Source organism: Rhinopithecus roxellana, chromosome 13 (assembly GCF_007565055.1).
Source record: "Rhinopithecus roxellana isolate Shanxi Qingling chromosome 13, ASM756505v1, whole genome shotgun sequence".
In the NCBI taxonomy this organism is placed as follows: Eukaryota; Metazoa; Chordata; class Mammalia; order Primates; family Cercopithecidae; genus Rhinopithecus; species Rhinopithecus roxellana.
The window spans coordinates 97616183-97634552 of NC_044561.1; the positions used below are offsets into that span (position 1 = coordinate 97616183).

General features: G+C 43.2%; 1 protein-coding gene and 1 pseudogene across 2 annotated transcripts; one reads left to right on the forward strand and one right to left on the reverse strand.

The window, feature by feature from the left end:
- The first annotated feature begins 2 nt into the window (after nt 1-2).
- On the forward strand, nt 3-13166 carry TRMT6 (tRNA methyltransferase 6). Its single transcript, XM_010378919.2, has 11 exons — nt 3-283; nt 4603-4730; nt 6204-6313; nt 6867-6958; nt 7090-7173; nt 7438-7562; nt 8331-8689; nt 9078-9163; nt 9764-9866; nt 9970-10056; nt 12280-13166. The coding sequence occupies exons 1-11, from the start codon at nt 156-158 to the stop codon at nt 12469-12471; spliced, it is 1494 nt and encodes a 497-aa protein (XP_010377221.1). The 5' UTR covers nt 3-155; the 3' UTR covers nt 12472-13166.
- A 3459-nt stretch (nt 13167-16625) lies between these two features.
- Nucleotides 16626-17584, reverse strand: LOC104674570 (annotated as a pseudogene). Its single transcript, XR_004052722.1, has one exon. The product of XR_004052722.1 is annotated as an exosome complex component RRP4 pseudogene (transcript).
- Between the last annotated feature and the right edge of the window lie 786 nt (nt 17585-18370).

An 18370-nucleotide genomic window follows, 5' to 3' on the forward strand; every position in this document is an offset into this window, starting at 1 on the left:
GTCTGGACCGGAAAGCGGAAGCGGCGTGTAACACGTGGGGGCGGTGCTGGTCGGCGGGCTCCTAGTGCGCCAGGTTGTGGGAAGTGAGGGTGGCGGTGGCTACAACCGAGGAGGAGGGGCGAGACGCCGTGGAGAACGGCGACCGGCTGAGCGTCATGGAAGGCTCAGGGGAGCAGCCGAGCCCACAGGCACAGCATCCCGGAGACCATCGCATCCGCGACGGTGACTTCGTGGTGCTGAAACGTGAAGATGTGTTTAAAGCAGTGCAAGTCCAGCGGAGAAAGTAAGTCAGATCGCTGACTTTAGGGGTCTCCCGCCCCCACCTTGTAAATACCCCTTCCCTCCAGGTCTCTCCACAGACCTCTTCCGCCAGGGTGCAGTTCTTGGCTCTCTCGGTCCCCATTCCCCGCCCTCGTCTCCTCAGATCTTTCTGTCACAGAAGGCTTTTCCACCACGATCCCGTCCTCGAACCTCATGATCTCCCCTAACCTTCCTGTTTTCCCAGAGCCCCCACCATGGTTTCATACCTGGCTGTCCACCTTCAGCATCCTTTTCAGTCTTTCCACAGGGTTCCTTCCCCAGAATTCCATTCTTGGCCCTAGGGTGCCAAGGTCTCCCTCTCCACACCCCTAATCACCTGTCCTGAAGTTCTTTCCCTAGGACCTTGGGATCTTCACTGTCTTTCCACAGACACTCCCTCCTTTCTTCACTCTGGGACCTCATCCTTGTCTCCCAGAGTCTCCTTCAGGTTCCCCCTTTTTTCCCACCATAGATCCTCCTTCCTCCCTAATCCTTCAGTCAGGGTCTATCCCACAAAAAAATGAAACCTCTTCTACCTAGTCTGGCTTTCCATCCTCTTCTCTATCCAAAGAGGATACACAGAATAGATGAAAGAGACAATTCACCATAGAGTGTGGAATTGCTTTGAGTTTCCCTCGTTTTACTCACCAAAGGATTCAAAGCTGGGAAAATTGCTAAAAAGCAATTTGCTCAAGGCCTCAGAACTCGAAATTAGGTTTGGTTTGTGCACCTGCTGACTAGTATCACTGTTTTATAATAGTAGAGAAGTGGGATTTTGAAAACTTTCTGGAAGGGCTGGTGAGGTTGCTAAGTCCTAAGAGCTTATTAATGGTGAAAATTTATTGGGATATTTGGATTAATTTATCTGAGAAATATAACTACAGTTTTTTTTTGTTTTTGAGACGGAGTCTCACTCTGTCACCCGGACTGGAGTGCAGTAGTGCAGTCTCGGCTCATTGCAGCCTCTGCTTCCCGGGTTCAAGCAATTCTCCTGCCTCAGCCTCCCTAGTGGCTGGGACTCAGGCACCATCACGCCCGGCTAATTTTTGTATTTTTAGCAGAGACAGAGTTTCACCATGTTAGCCATGCTGGTCTCGAACTCTTGACCTGAAGTGATCCGCTCACCCTCCCAAAGTGCTGGGATTATAGGCAGGAGCCACAGCACCTGGCTAACCAGTTTCTTCTTCTGTTTTCTTTTCTTTTCTTTTTTTTTTTTTTTTTTGGAGAAGGAGTTTCGCTGTTGTCACCCAGGCTGGAGTGCAATGGTGTGATCTCGGTTCACTGCAACCTCTGCCTCCTGGGTTCAAGTGATTCTCCTGCCTCAGCCTCCCAGGTAGCTGGGATTACAGGCCCCCGCCACCGTGCCCGGCTAAGGTTTTTTTTTTGTTTTTTTGTATTTTTAGTAGAGACGGAGTTTCACCATGTTGGCCAGGCTGATTTCAAACTCCTGACCTCAGGTGATCCACCTGCCTCGGCCTCCCAAAGTGCTGGGATTACAGATGTGAGCCACAATGCCCGGCCACAGTTTCTTTTGAGCTAGGTTATTGTATTCCTTTTGACAGAGATAAGTTGAATGCAATGTCAGGAGAACAGCTTTCTGCAGACTAGGAAGTATGAGATTTGGAATTTCTGATAAGTACTTACTTCAGATGAACTCATTTACTCCTGGTTTAAGCAAACTGTTAATTGGTATCTAAGGTGAAACAGGCATCATAAAATAGTGAAGAAACACATCTCCAGAGCACTAAGCTGGTGATAACCAAGCTTTTTGCACAGGCACTAATTTAGTAAAGAAAAAAAGTTTCTTTTATGAGGGGTGTGTTTTTTTTTTTTTTAGTCCGGAAATGTTCATTCCTGCACCAACCTTTAACTATTTTTAAATTCTTCTTCTTTTTTTTCTTTTTTAAACTAATTAATTAATTTTGTTTGTAGAGATAGAGTTTCACTATGTTATCTAGGCTAGTCTCCAATTCCTGGGCTCAAGTAATTCTGGCCACCTCGGCCTCCCAGAGTGCTGGGATTACAGGCATGAACCAGTGCGTCTGACCTTCCCCTTTTGTGGTGCCAAAAGGGTTGGGGACCACTGCCCTGAACATTTGTTTGGAAATACTTTTCATCAGGCCCTCTTCTTCGCAGAAGTCATAGTGGCAGTTTCCATTTTATTTAGAAAATGACTCTCTAAGCTCAACTGCATCCCAGGTCAGACTCCCTCATCACCCTTGGGGCTACACTCATCTGATTGGGCAAAAAACAGTCCAGGCTCTCAGAAAAGTAGACTCTGCAAATCTTACTCCTTCCCAGTGAAGACGTGGCCTCCTCATCCCTCTTACTGAGCCGCACATTCCTGACAAGGGGCCGTGACCTGACCTGTCAAACCAGCCAGTTTTAAGTGACACTCATCATCCCCTCTGTATATCACATAGGCTTGCAGAGAGGTAAACCCACCTATCTCAGACCCAGTGTTTTTGTTTGGTTTGTTTGTTTGTTTGTTTGTTTGTTTGTTTTTTAAGACGAGATCTCACTCGGTCACCCAGGCTAGAGTGTAGTGGTGTGATCTTGGCTCACTGCAACCGCTGCCTCTTGGGCTCAAGCAATCCTTCCACCTCAAGCAATCCTTCCACCTCAACCTCCTCAGCAACTAATTTGTGTACTTTTTGTAGAGAAACTCCTGAACCCAAGTGACACTCCTGCCTCAACCTCCTGAGTAGCTGGGATTACAAGTGTATGCTGCTACACCCAGCTGATTTTTGCATTTTTTGTAGAGACGGAGTTTTTCCCGTCAGCCAGGTTGGTCTCAAACTCCTGGACTCAAGTGACCCACCCGTCTCGGCCTCCCACAGTTCTGGGATTACAAGTGTGACCCACCACACCTGGCCAGATCCGGTGTTTCAGTAGCACCTAGGTGACTGAAGGATGAGGGTAGGGGTGCACATCTGGGCTGAGCTGAATTGCAACATCTGAGGAGGTTTACGTTAGCAAATATTTTGAGTGTCTGTTACATTCTGTCGTATGTAAGTATCTAGAGACCCAGCAAATAACAAGAATTGGCCATATCTGAATCACTTATGATCTTACAGGATTTCTCTCAGATGGTTTGAGTAAGCTTTAATGAAGATGTGATGCAAAAGTGTGGCAGGCAGGATTTAGGGAACCAATAAAGGTGATACAGCCAGAGACCAGCAATGATAAGCCTCTGACACGGAAGCGTGGGTGATGTGGCAGTATATTCTGTCATAGTCAGCTTCCTGGTGGCACAGAGAGAGGAAGAGAAGGAGTGGGATGGGGCACAAACAGAATTAACCACTACATGATTCCCAGAATTCAGTGTTCTGTGCACATGGGCCATGTCCTGAAGCTAGGTGGGCTTTCTAAGGTCCTTAGGTCTTTGCTGGAGTAGACCATGTGGTATAGTGGAAAGAATGAGGCTTGGGTTTAGACACAGATTTGGATTTGAATCCCAGCTCCAACAACACCTTGCAACTGTGAATCTTGGACAAGATACTTCTCCCTGGGCCTCGGATTGCTCTTCTGGAAAGAGCTATGTCCCAGAATTACCATGAGAATTAAATCAAAAAGTGTGAATCACACCTAGCACACACTGCCTAGCCCCTGATTGACACTCAGTAAATGTTAGTTTTCTTCTTTTGAGAAGAAAAGATTGTGTTCCTGTGGGATTTCCCTTTTAAATTGCAATAAGATAAAAAATCTGTGTCATAGGAAAACCTCAAGTTGCCTGGTCCTCAGTAGAGCATTGTCAGTGTTAGGCTCCATTTCCAAGTGTGTAGATTGTCAGTGTTAATTTGCAAGTATAATTTGCTTTTATTAGATAATTTTCAAATAAAGTGGCCAATCAGACCAAGCCCAGGAAATTTGTTAAATCCTTGTTACTTCAATGATTGTTCAGTTTTGAGATTTTCTGGGGTAAGTTGCAAGAGTTGTCACAGTGTATGTCCAGGCCTGGCAATCTTGGGGATCCTGTCTACCATTCAGGCTATCTGCAGAGCCTGCGAGTTTGGACATTCTGGTAGACGTGCAAACTGGGGTCAGCCCAGTGCAGCAGAAGAGGAATGTCTTCTGTCTTTGCTTCCGCTTTCCAAAATTCAGTGTTTTTGTGGCTTATTCATTAATTTTATATCTCTATCCCAACCAGGTTCTCCCTAGTTCCTTTGTTGCTTTATGTTCAGAGAGAATGCTGCTGAGCCTCCATTGTGGAGACCACTTTTGAAATAAACTGTAGTGAACACATCTTTTCTGTACTGAAAACAAAAGATATTCAGTTAATTGATTGCTTTTTTTCCCTAGAAAAGTAACTTTCGAAAAACAGTGGTTCTACCTGGATAACGTCATTGGCCATAGTTATGGAACCACATTTGAAGTGACCAGTGGAGGAAGTCTACAGCCCAAGAAGAAGAGGGAAGAGCCTACTGCAGGTGCACATTTTGGATGCGTGAAATAGATGCTGTCCAACTGACTAGTCAGAAACATCTCAACCTCCACCTAATTCCCAAGTGCTAGACCATGCTACCCCAAAAGAAATCTTAACTCATAATCTAAGAACTGCAGCTTAGTGGAGTGAAGCAGGTACTACCTTTGGTCCTGAGATAACCTGGATTCTGTCTCCAGCCCACCATTAAGTGGTTCTCTGCTCTTGGGCCAGGCATTTAATCCTATGAGTCGTTGCTGCATCATTGCAAGAACATATGTGGAGTTCTCTGACCTTGGACCAGGCATTTAATCCTATGGGTCGTTCCTGTGTCATTGCAAGAACATAGATGTGTAAAGTTCTTTCAGTGCCCAGAAGTTATGTAACAGCTGTAAGGTGGTTAGTGTATGGTGCAGAGGTTAAGAGGTCTGGTTTTGGATCCAACTAAGTTCAATTTCTACCTTCATCACTCGCCTTGTACCATTGGGCAACTTACTTGAGTTCTGTGAGTCTTACATCCTTATATATGTAAAACTGGGTCATAAACATATTTAATGCGTAGGTTATTTCTTAACCTCTTGTCCAAAAGCTGTTATTAATTAAAATTAAATATTTATTAAAATGAACATTGAGAATATCTTATTAATTAAAACACAAGTAATTATTTGAAGTTAAATAAATACTATTAAGGTTTTTCGAGTCAAACCAGTTATTTAGATACATTTAAATTAATATCCATATTTTTACTAAGCACCAAATATATGCCAGGTATAATTTGGCACTGCAGTTATAGCAGTTCATAAGATAGACTGTTATATAAAATGTACTTACCAGTTCAACACCAAAAATAATCAAGTAGACAAGCAAACAGCATGATTTCTTATGGTGAAGTGACACATGCTATGAAGATAATAAAGCAGGGGCATGTGCTAATTTGGTAAAGCAAGAGAATGAGCTCAGCCTCAAGTGATAGAAAGGATCCAGCCACTCAGACATCTGTCATAGAACCTTCCAGGCAGAGGAAGCAGCAGGTGCCAAAAGCCTGCTGTGGTACCTTGCTGGATGTGTTCAAGGAACAGAAAGAAGGCCATTGTGACTGAAGCTAAGGTGTCAAGAGATCAGGCCAGGAACAATAGGCAGGGGCCAGATCATTGATGGCCTTGCAGGTCATCTTTGGAATGTATTCTCATTGCTATGGGAAGCCACTGTATGATTTTAAACATGGGATAGGTAAGTCAAATTGCATTTAAACAGAGAGCACTCTGGCATCCAGGTGGATAGTAGGGGGGCAAGACTGGGAGTGGGAAGATGACTTAGAGGCTTGGAGTAGTTTTGGCAGGAAAGGATGGTGTGATGGGAGCAGTGCAGCTGGGAGGCCAGACTTCAGTGGCTGATGGACTGGATGTGGATATGAACTCAAAAAAGAAAGTGTCAAATAATTTCAGACCATAAATGTCAATAGAGCAATTTCTTTCCTTAGAGACTAAAGAAGCGGGCACTGATAATCGAAATATAGTTGATGATGGGAAATCTCAGAAACTTACTCAAGATGACATAAAAGCTTTGAAGGACAAGGGCATTAAAGGAGAGGTAATATTCAAAGGATTTTTAGTTTTGTTTTTGTCTGTTTGGCATTTAGGAAACTGGTTTTTAAAGCAGACTGTACCTAAGTTTAAAAAAAAAAAAGTTATAGCTTTGATAGAAATAGGTTGAAATGTACGTGTAACTCAACATTTCAAAGATTTTATGTCTTACATACAGGAATATAAGTTATTACATTCTCTACCACTAATTACTAATATTAGTGGTAGAGAATGTAATAACAGTGCATATCAGGATTTAACTTTGTTCATTTTCAGTAATGTTTTCAGCCAGTGTCTTCAGAAATTAGTTTCCTTTACCTCTCTTCTTCCTTTATTGGATATCTCTGTTCTTTTTGGTTTAAATGGAGTTATAAAGTACTTGTATTTTATTATAAATTCCAAATAGAGTATAGAAATACAAAGTTCATCTATTTGGACTTCTGTGGAAAAGGGATTGGAGAATCAGACCATTGGATCCATTCTTGGGTAAGAAGCCTTTGGAAGTTACTTGTTTTGTGAAAGTAAAGTTTCAGAAAATCTACTTGCTCCTTTTCTTATAGGAAATAGTTCAGCAGTTAATTGAAAATAGTACAACATTCCGAGACAAGACAGAATTTGCTCAAGATAAATATATTAAAAAGAAGAAAAAAAAGTAAGTAGTTTCTATTTTCAAAATCTGATAATATTAAACTTTTTTATATGTTTATAAAACATTTATTTTATTACAAATAAAATATTTTAAGTCATTTTTTCAAGTCAGTGTTCTGTTTTTTCTTCCCCCAGATATGAAGCCATCATTACTGTTGTGAAGCCATCCACCCGTATTCTTTCAATTATGTATTATGCAAGAGAACCTGGAAAAATTAAGTACGCTTTGTTTCCTTTCAAAAGTATAATTGGGGGAAATATGTCTTTAAGAAAGTCATGATTTTAAGTAAAATGAAAAAACTTGCTCACCTGCATAAAGTATCCTCCTACCTCATAAATTGTAAGTCCTTTTACTGTCGCCTCCAAAGCAATCAATAATCTTATCAACATAATTTTCATAAAGCAAACAAAACTTGAAAAATGATGATTAAAATAGTAGGCTTCACTTAGCTAAAAATGAATGAATTATTGTCTTTACTTTAGCCACATGAGATACGATACACTAGCCCAGATGTTGACGTTGGGAAATATCCGTGCTGGCAACAAAATGATTGTGATGGAAACGTGTGCAGGCTTGGTGCTGGGTGCAATGATGGAACGAATGGGAGGTAAGACTTAATATTTCCATTTTTAACAAAACTCCACCCTGTTGTGAGTAAAGGCGGTCCAAAAATGTAAACTCATGGAAAGCCAGATTGAATTACTTCGGGGTTAACGAAGTGACTTGGGTGAACCTGCACAGCTCCTAGCCTGGGGACCTTCTTAGGCAGTCTCCATCACCCAGCACCCCACCCATGGCTACCCCTGACCCATGGCGATTGTCCTTTCTAGCTTCACTGTCAGTGGGCATGCTGCTGGAACCTGTGGCTTGCTAGGGCTTTCAGGACAATGATTTTAGTAAACTGGGTAGATAGTGCTCATTTCATTGGGCCTAAATTGAAGGGAGTGAGTGGGAAGATTACTACACATGTATTCTCTCTGGAAGAATACAGCACAGCCTGATTTGTCTGTTTCTTTTCTGACCACATAGAAGATAAGAACCTGTAACTGCTCCATATGAGGATTGGAGTGAGGGGAAGCAGAGTCAATCACCAATCATGTAACAACCAAATTTGCAGACACAGGGTTTTACAGTAGTATCAAGTGGGGATAAGCTTCTTTGAGACTTCCTGCTATCTGCTTTAGAATTATGTTACCTCCACTGGTAATACTCATAGACTCCAAACAGACACCCTGAGGAGCTGTACCATTCTTCAGCCTGTGAATAAAGTATTAATAGAAAGACCTTCAGTCTCATTACTGTGGAGGACTCACTGAGGGTTTGCATAGTCTAGCGTCACTCCACGGGCAGATGTTTGTTTCTTTTATCTGTTCAGGTTTTGGCTCCATTATTCAGCTATACCCTGGAGGTGGACCTGTTCGGGCAGCAACAGCATGTTTTGGATTTCCCAAATCTTTTCTCAATGGTCTTTATGAATTCCCCCTCAACAAAGTGGACAGTCTTCTACATGGAACATTTTCTGCCGAGATGTTATCTTCAGAGCCAAAAGACAGTGCTTTGGTTGAAGAAAGTAATGGCACGCTGGAGGAAAAACAGGCTTCTGAACAAGAGAATGAAGATAGCATGGCAGAGGCCCCAGAGAGCAACCACCCAGAAGACCAGGAAACAATGGAAACCATTTCTCAAGATCCAGAACATAAGGGGCCTAAAGAGAGAGGAAGCAAAAAAGATTATGTAAGGATGCCAAGAGTCCCCACCACCCCCGTAATCTCAGGCCCTCAGTTAACTTCAGTTAAGTCATGAGATTTGGTTTGCCTTTAGTGTATTAGCTCCCAAGATGATAACTATCAAAACAGAGAACGAGTGTGTGTACATGTACACAAGCGTGTGATTTCAGTCTTTGGGGTGGAGCTTTAGGATACAGAAGCATTGCATGGATAGCTTAATAATGGTTTTTGTAGTATATAGGCTTTCTTGTGTTTTTTCAGCTTCCTTATAAACAACCTCCTTCTATTGGTTTAGTCCAGGTTGATAAATATTGTTGAAATGTTTTGACAGACCAGAGCATTTCCATAAATTTGACTGACCCCAGTACATTGGTTTCTTCTTTTTCTTTTTGAAGATTCAGGAAAAACAGAGGAGACAAGAAGAGCAGAGGAAAAGACATTTAGAGGCTGCCGCTCTGCTGAGTGAAAGAAACGCGGATGGGTGCGTTGATGGAAGCAGCGGGAGACTCCTCCGCACATGTGGGCTCTGCTTCAGACAGATTGGCATTCCCTTCTTGTCTGCTTTCATTCTAGTGGGACCTGAGATGAGGATTTTGTCTTGGGGTTTTTTTTTAAAGAAAGGAGGCTGAGGCTAGCAGGGGTGGGGAATTGATGATGCTGGTTTCAGGATTTCAGAAGAAATTGAACCTTTTCCATCACAGTGCATCAAAACAGGCTTTGTGGTCTTACTAGGCACAGGGGATGGAGCACTCAAATGCTGCAATACAGGCTATAACAAATGTCCACAAAGCAGCATATGCAGTGTTGGATTTGTTTCCAGGTGATTTTTTTTTTAAAAAATCAAGAATGTCATTAAATGCCACTTAGAGTTGCCAAGCACTGCAAGAGCTTCTAACCCAGTTTGTGTTTCCTAGAAAGAAGTAGCTCATGATTGTATTCTGTTTTGGATTTCTAGAATGTTATATTTAAATCTTTTCTTTGTGTGAGTCATGCACATTAAATACTTGATCATTTTAAATGCATTTTAAAACCTGTGCTCCACTTTGGGAGAGAAATAATTTGTCTGACATTTTCTTTACAGTTTAATTGTAGCTAGTCGTTTCCACCCCACTCCTCTGCTGCTGTCTTTGCTGGACTTCGTGGCCCCTTCAAGGCCATTTGTGGTCTACTGTCAGTACAAAGAGGTAATACTGGAATGGAATGGGCAGGAATTCTTATGTCTGAATGTTGATTCCTAAACTGCATCCCAGGAAGTAGCTCTTAACGGAATTCTGTTTTTGCCTGCAGCCTCTGTTGGAATGCTACACAAAGCTGCGGGAGAGGGGAGGGGTCATCAACCTCAGGCTGTCTGAGACCTGGCTCAGAAATTACCAGGTACGTGTTCTTACAGCCAGTCAAGAGCTGCGCTCCCGAGACTTGACTGTCCTTGCAGTAGTACTAGAAGTCATTAAATAGAGTTATCTCAGTCAGGCACAGCGACTTATGCCTGTAATCCCAGCACTTTGGGAGGCCAAGGCAGGCAGATCGCTTGAGTCCAGGAGTTTAATACCAGCCTGGGCAACATGGTGAAACCCTATCTCTATGAAAAATATATATATATAAATTGTCTGGGCATGACTGTATCTACAAAAAATATAAAAATTAGTCGAGCATGGTGGCAGGTGCCTGTAGTTCCAGCTGCTCAGGAGCTGAGGTGGAAAGATTGCTTGAACCCGGGAGGTCGAGGCTGCAGTAAGCCAAGATCCCACCACTGCACTCCAGCCTGGGTGACAGAGTAAGACCCTGTCTCAAAAACAAAATAAAAGTAGAGATATCTCGGTTTCTGTCTACAGAGATGAAGATGTCTCGTGGCTGTTACTCTGAGAATGTGCCCCTTACTTTTTCTGACCCTTTTTTTCTCTTGTTATGTCAGAATATATTACTCTGTAACTCTGCCCTGAAGGCATTTAAAATGCAAACCCCTATGGTTCTTATTTCCCCAAGGCCTCAATATCACTGTGGATGATATAATTGATAGTAGCAAAATTCCCAGGTGGATGAGAAACTGTCCCTTTCCTCTCTGCCAGGATGTTTTTGCGGCAAGTTTTCAGGATTTGCTGGTGGCCTCTGTGTCAGTTCAGGTCTTCTGGAAGACATATGCTAAGATGGAAGTCCAAGTGTAAGAGATGTATTGAAGGAAATGCCTTAGAGAGATAAGGGGAGAGGGAGCAAGATCAGTAGTGCAGGTTGATGCCTGGGCACGGAGCTGGTAGAGAAAGGAGGACGGGAGGAAGAGCCTGCAGTGCTGCTCTGAGAAAGTTTCCATGAGGCTGATGGCGAGCTCAGGTGCAAAGATCGCCATTCAAGGAGCCCTGTGTTAAGCAGAAAGGCTCCAGCCCTGGTACCCATGCTCAGTTACTGACTGGGAGCAACCCATGGCCTCCCTCAGCATGAATGCTGTAGTGGATCCCAAAGGAGCGGCAGCTGGAGACGTTCTACTGCCTGAATGCCTCGCAGCCAGTTCCTTTATGAAGGGAGATCTGAGGGGAGCACCTCCATGCTGCCATAGGCCCTGTCTCATTGCTTGGTGTCTTATCCTAATGTAGTGGGGATGCTATTGAGCCTGGGTAACCCTACCCTTTGTAGAGGTTGTCTTACTTAGCTAAGGTTACAGGAGAAAGAGGAGAGAAGTTGCCTTGGCAAAGTTAACAGGGTAGCGAGGGAGGGAGGTTTGGAGTGTAGTACATTCAGTAGCAACTTCTCCATAGACCTAGGCTCTATTATTGGCCATGAAGCTTCCTGAAGCCAAGAGAAAGAAAGCTGTATGCACAGTTCTAGAGTACTGCCCAGACCATTACCCATTCTCCACCAGAAACATGCTTAAGTTTCTAGAGAAACCTAGGCTGAACTGAAAACTGCTTCAGTTTTGTTTTTTTTTTTTTTGAAACAGAGTCTCACTCTGTCGCCCAGGCTGGAGTACAGTGGCACTATCTTGGCTCACTGCAACCTCTGCCTTCCGGGTTCAAGCAATTCTCCTGCCTCAGCCTCCTGAGTAGCTGGCATTACAGGCGTGTGCCACCACGCCTGGCTAATTTTTGTATTTTTAGAAGAGACAGGGTTTCATCATGTTGACCAGGCTGATCTCAAACTCCTGACCTTGTGATCTGCCTGCCTCAGCCTCCCAAAGTGCTGGGATTACAGGCATGAGCCACCACGCCTGGCCAGTTTTACTTTTCAAAAGAAAATCAATTAAACCAATTTCTGCACTTTTCTCTGCCTTGTAATGTGAAGAAATGAGTTCCTTAGAAGTTCGTCCATTTAAAGCCTGGTGCCGTGGCTCATGTCTGTAATCCCAGCACTTTGGAAAGCCAAGGAGGGAGGTTCACTTGAGGCCAGGAGTTCGAGGTTACAGTGAGCCAAAATCTCACTACTGCACTCCAGCCTGAGGAACAGAGGGAGACCCTGGCTCTTAAAAAGAAAGAAAGAAAGAAAGAAACTGGTCCATTTAAATCATCAAGAGAACCTGTGTTGTTTAAATTCTGATTTTTGGTGTATTGTATTGTTCGGATGGACTTTATTGTCTTGGGAAAGCTTGGATGTCTTTTCTGTCTTGATTAGGTTTTGCCAGATCGAAGTCATCCTAAACTGCTGATGAGTGGAGGTGGGGGTTACCTTCTCTCCGGCTTCACCGTTGCCATGGACAACCTTAAAGCAGACACCAGACTCAAATCCAATGCAAGCACTTTAGAATCACAGGAGACTGAGGAGCCTGCAGCGAAAAAACGGAAATGCCCAGAGTCTGACTCTTAACCCTTTGAGAATTGCTCTGAATTTTGTTCTCAGGCATTATACAGTTAGTAATTAAACTTTAAATGCCATTACTACTTGTTTTTTCATATCCCAAGAATAAGAACATGTCTATATACCCGTTTCTGGGAAGGAGGAGTAAGTCTTTTGTCTGTTTCTGACACAGATGCGCTTGGTCTGTCAAAACTGCGACTGTGGTATATGCAGTATGACCAACTGCATTTAACAGAACTCCTCTAAGTACTTCTAAATATTCTGTGCAAATATCTTGAGAACTTCAACATCCTAAAAATGTGTTTCTACAAGACTTTATATTTTAAGCTAAGTGGAATAATACAACGTAACTAAAACATGGCGGGTACCGAAAGGAGGGTAATTCGTGGAAGAAATTTCCTCTGTTCATTCCGTTCTCTTCAACCTAAGCAATATGGATGTGTGAGTGTGTGATTTATTATGGTACCAAAAATGTCCACCCTCTTTCCTGCAGTGGAATAAGCTTTTTTGAAATGCTAAGGTTTTATTTTAATAGTTGACAACCTGGGAAAGTTCTGAGTATTTATTTTACTGCTCTTTTTTGTGCATAGAAAGGTTTAGTAGGGTACTTTTTTGCATTAGTTTGCCAATACTCTTATTCTTTGTTCTAAATAAAGTGACTAGAATTTTTGTGTACTATTCAATTAAAGGAAACAAATGTCTTTTCCCCCCTCTGTGGTCTTATGGATACACATTTACGCACACACACATATATGTATATAGATATTGGTATACATACCCACATATATTTGTATATACATAGATATATACATATACATGTGGAGACATAGATTGTACCACCTGTATGAATGTATATGTACACGTGGAGACAGAGCATGCAATCTATTTGAACTATATCAGAATTTTGTGCAGAACGTAGACCAGTTCTCATCGTATTAGTGTCATTCCTTGTCAAATGTCCCTAAAGTGCCTTTCTTGATGATTATCAATGCTGAAGAACTCTGGCGTGATTAGATGGTTACCCTTTCTATGCTCTGAAAAACTCTAATCATCTGATCATATGCTGTAGGAAAGAAAATGTTTAGAATCAGCCAAGGCTCTTGGTCATTTGAGAGATTGAGTCTTGCTCACTGGAACATGGTCATCGTTTGTGTTGCTCCTGTCATCATAGAATTGGTGTATATCATACAGCAAGCAACATCTCAGAAAAAAAGAATTTTTTTTCCAAATAGCATGTGCTATTTTGATAATGGCCAATGTGATTACCAAGTACAATTTTGAGTCCTTTATCCTAATTGCTATTCAATAAAAATGTTGGCCAGGCACAGTAGCTAATACCTGTAATCCTAACACTTTGGGAGGCCCAGGCAGGTGGATCACCCAAGGTCAGGAGTTCAAGGCCAGCCAGACAAACATGTTGAAACCCCATCTCTACTAAAAATTCAAAAATTAGCCATGCATGGTGGCTAACGCCTGTCATCCCAGCTACTCGGGAGGCTGAGGCAGGAGAACCACTTGAACCCAGGAGACGGAGGTTGCAGTGAGCCGAGATCACGCCATTGCACTCCAGACTGGGCGACAAAAGCAAAACTCTGTCTCAAAAAATAAATAAGAATAAAAATGTTTCCTACTGTGAGTCATCTGACAGTGATGCAGTCAGTGATGTCATGTTGGCTTTCGGCCGATTGTGACATATGGTCTGTCTATTGTAGAGGACATTCCTGGATTGGCACCTCATGGAACATGTTGCAAGCTGTTGTCACACACATATAGTCAAGTTTGAACAAGGAGAACAGAAAACTGTGTGCATAGATTAGAATCAGTAGTGGCCAGTCTCCTGGTTACTGGTTTGCAAGTTGCATTCCACTCCGTAAATCTTTTCTCTGAGTTCCCGGAGTAAGGGGTCTGGGGTCTGAGCTACCAAGGCCCTGCATTCTCATGTTACTTTGTGAACTGATTTTACCAATGCCAACAGCATAAGTTAATCTGTATTTTTTTTCGTTCATATAGTTTACTTCATCTGAGTAGAGATGATTTAATTCTGTGGTTTGCAAACTTAGCATTGGAAAACTTAGAATCCCCTGGAGGGCTTTGGGAAGCAGAGGCCGTTGAACCCTCCAGCCCACAGGATAAGATTTCAGTACTTGTGGAGTGGGCAGAGTATTTGCATTTCAAGTAGTTTCCAGGTGATGTTGGTGCTGTCGGTCCAGTAACGGCCCATTGGGAACCACTACTGTGTGCACGCACATCATGGGTACAGCTAAATCCAGAATGTTTTTGTCTTGTGTTTAAAATGGACATTCACCTTTGGAGCAGATGAATGGATCATTTCATGATTTTTGGACATCCAGCCACCCAGCAGAGTTATGTAGAATAGCACTTGAATGGCAATCAAAAAGTCAAAGACAAAAGTCATTTTGTAACATCCATCCTGTGCCTCCATTGGACTAGGGTACTTGGCAATATAGCATGGCACCCATCACAGGGCTGTGTTTAGCTTAAAGGCACACTAAAATTGTATGAAGCAAATACCGAGCAATCATTCATGCACTGGTTGTATATTGAAAACCCCAAAATACAGGCTTTTCTCAATACATAGTGAAGCTTCGAAAAAAAAATGGAATGTTTGCATGTTGTTTTAAAGTGTTGGTTGTAAATATTGCAAGAACTATACTAAATACTAAAACGCATGTCCTAAAAATCCATGATCAAGATTCGCTTTATCTGGGTTTTGTAATGCATTTAGGTGCAGTGCTGGAAAGGAACAGAGTATATCTAATAACTTTACTTGAAATATAACGTTGCCTCTAGGCTAGTATTAATTTTTGTAAAAAGGATTATAGATTTTCTTTGAACTTAACTGTCGCACAGGTCAGATGGCGAGAGGTAAGTCCCTGAATAGATACTTAAAAAGCAACTAGTAACCTTTTAACTACCTTATTAACATTTACTAGGCACCCACAGCTATTTGAGTGTTTATGAGGAACGGCAAAATCTTTGAAGCATAGGAAATGAATATCATACTCTACCCATTACTTTTGGGAGACCTTTTTTCTTTTTTTCCCCCCATTTTTCTTAGTTTATTTTCTTCATGTTTATCAGAGTACATGGACCCAGAACATTCACTCTATTATGAATAATTCAGCATCTTACAAGTCACCCTCCAAGCCGGACAGATTAAGGCAGACTGGTGTGGACATAATCGCATCTATGGCTATAAGGAATACACAATAGAAAATCAGATTCCAACCAAGCAAAAGGCTGCTTAGGTTTTTTTTTTTTTTTTTTTTTTTTTTTTTTTTTTTTTTTTCAAACAGTCTCACTCTGTCACCAAGGCTGGAGTGCGGTACGTGATTTCAGCTCACTGCAACCTCCGCCTCCCAGGTTCAAGCTACTCACCTGCCTCAGCCTCCCAAGCAGCTGGGACCACAGGTGCGCACCACACCTGGCTAATTCTTTGTTTTGTTTTTTTTTTTTTTTTTTTTTCTTTTTTTTTTTGAGACAGAGTCTCACTCTGTCACCCAGGCTGGAGTGCAGTGGCCGGATCTCGGCTCACTGCAAGCTCCGCCTCCTGGGTTTAGGCCATCCTCCTGCCTCAGCCTCCCAAGTAGCTGGGACTACAGGCATCCGCCACCTTCGCCCGGCTAGTTTTTTATATTTTTTAGTAGAGACGGGGTTTCACCGTGTTAGCCAGGATGGTCTCGATCTCCTGACCTCGTGATCTGCCTGCCTCGGCCTCCCAAATTGCTGGGATTACAGGCGTGAGCCACCGCACCTGGCCTGCTTGGTTAACTTTATTCTTCCAACTTTACCAGCTGCACTCTCAGTCATTTAAAGTATATAGGAATGGAGGCCAAAACAGACCATTTGGGGGTTAGGGATGCCATGTTTTCTATTGGGGCAATTTCATGGGGCACTGTGCCTTGTGAATGACAGTGAGTGGAAGACAAAGGATTCTCCGTATTATTCCAGGATGGGAGTCCATTCGACTGGAACACTGTGCACTTTGAAAGACCTGAAACTATTCCCTAATGCTGAGACTCAGCCGGCAACCCAAGGGAGCACTGTTCATCTGCCACCCAGGCTTGGTGTTAGGACAGGAGAAAGCAGGCCTGTGGGCTGGAGGCAGTCACAGGTCTGTCAATGCAGACAAAGTAATGATCTCTCGAGTCTTCGCTGAGCCACATATGGGGACCACACATCACAGTCTTCACTCCTGCAAGGTCCACAGTCCTGTCTTTCTGGAGTACCTCCTTATCCCTCCTGTTCTAAAAGCCTCTGGCATGTTTCCATCACAATCTCCTCCATTATTTCTGGCTTTAAGATGTCTTTGATCTGATGTGGAAGGGATGCTTCATAGCAGTACAGGATGCTGGTATCATACAGCATCATCCTCTGAGTTACCAGCGAGATGATGCAGTTCCGAAGCCGGGATATCACTTCTCCATCAGCAAGAGAGACAGGCTCCAGGTTTGCAATGAAGCCCCGTGCTTCCTCTTCTTTGTGCTCAGGTGTTGGGTAGATCCAGATGAAGCCATTGTTAACAAGAACCACTGAGGCACCACATGGCAAATCATGAAAGTGGGTCTTCTGCTGTTTCACCAGGGAGGGGGACACCTGGACCAAAACCCCCTGACCTAGTTTTCCATATTTCAGGCTCCTCGTGTGCAGAGAGACAGCTCCATCAGAGAACACTGCCTGGACCTCAGCACTGATAAGGTCCCCTTCCTGTAAGAAACCTGTCATTGCAAGCTCATCTTCTGCAGATCTTCTCTTCAGCTCTCCTCCAGGAAGGTTCATGGACGAGAACAGCAGGACCGAATCCAGCCTGGAGTTGGTCTCCACCTTCCACCTCTTCTGTTGAACCTCTGTGATTCTTCCTACTACAATGTCTCCTGCTTCACCAATGTATCTGGTTTTCAAAGCTTTCACCAGATCAACTTATCTCTGCAGAGCCGGCAACAGATACGATGAGCTTCTCTTCTCCCATATACATTCCATGGCCCCGCATGAATCCCGTGTCTGTAGTGACTGTGTCCCCCGGCACCACTAGATGTTTCTTAGTGTCTCCACCCAGTCTCTCGCTAAGAGGCTTGCAAGCCACTGGAAGCCTCATTTCCATCGCCCTCTTGGTGCCAATCTTGGGAGGCCTTTTTACAGGTCTATTACTAACCTGGGTTTTTTGGCCGGGTGCAATGGCTCAAGCCTGTAGTCCCAGCACTTTGGGAGGCCGAGACGGGTGGATCACGAGGTCAGAAGATTGAGACCATCCTGGCTAACACGGTGAAACCCCGTCTTTACTAAAAAATACGAAAAACTAGCTGGGCGAGGTGGCGGGCGCTTGTAGTCCCAGCTACTCGGGAGGCTGAGGCAGGAGAATGGCGTGAACCCGGGAGGCAGAGCTTGCAGTGAGCTGAGATCCAGCCACTGCACTCCAGCCTGGGCGACACAGCGAGACTCCATCTCACAAAAAATAAAATAAATAACCTGGGTTTTTTGTTTTTACTTTTAGCTGAGATGTCATTAAAACACGACTGGAAAGATTTTGATATTTCATTTTTGCTTTGACAGGTAACAAGGTGCTATGGATATTTTGTTTTGAAAGAGGGGTAGGTCAATCTGTTGAATGTTTGGTCTACATAGTGTCATAATTCTAAGCCAACAAACTTCAAAAAGTAGAGAAATTAATCCAGAAGAAATGATAGCAGGCGTTCTTTTGCCTTTTGGGAATACTTTTCCTCAATCAAATGCTCAAGTGGGTAAAGTGACCTATCTTAGTTCTCTCCTGTCACCTGTGAGTGACACAAAATAGGAGCTATAAATTAGATTAAATTAAATAATTAAATTATATAAACCAGACTTGGTGGCTCATGCCTGTAATCCCAGCCCTTTGGGTGGCCAAGGGGGG

Coding starts and splice junctions, on each gene's coding strand:
- TRMT6 (XM_010378919.2), top strand. CDS start 156: ATGGAAGGCTCAGGGGAGCAGCCGAGCCCACAGGCACAGCATCCCGGA. Junction 6,959..7,089: donor ATTAAAAAGAAGAAAAAAAA/GTAAGTAGTTTC, acceptor TTCTTCCCCCAG/ATATGAAGCCATCATTACTG. Junction 7,174..7,437: donor AGAGAACCTGGAAAAATTAA/GTACGCTTTGTT, acceptor TCTTTACTTTAG/CCACATGAGATACGATACAC.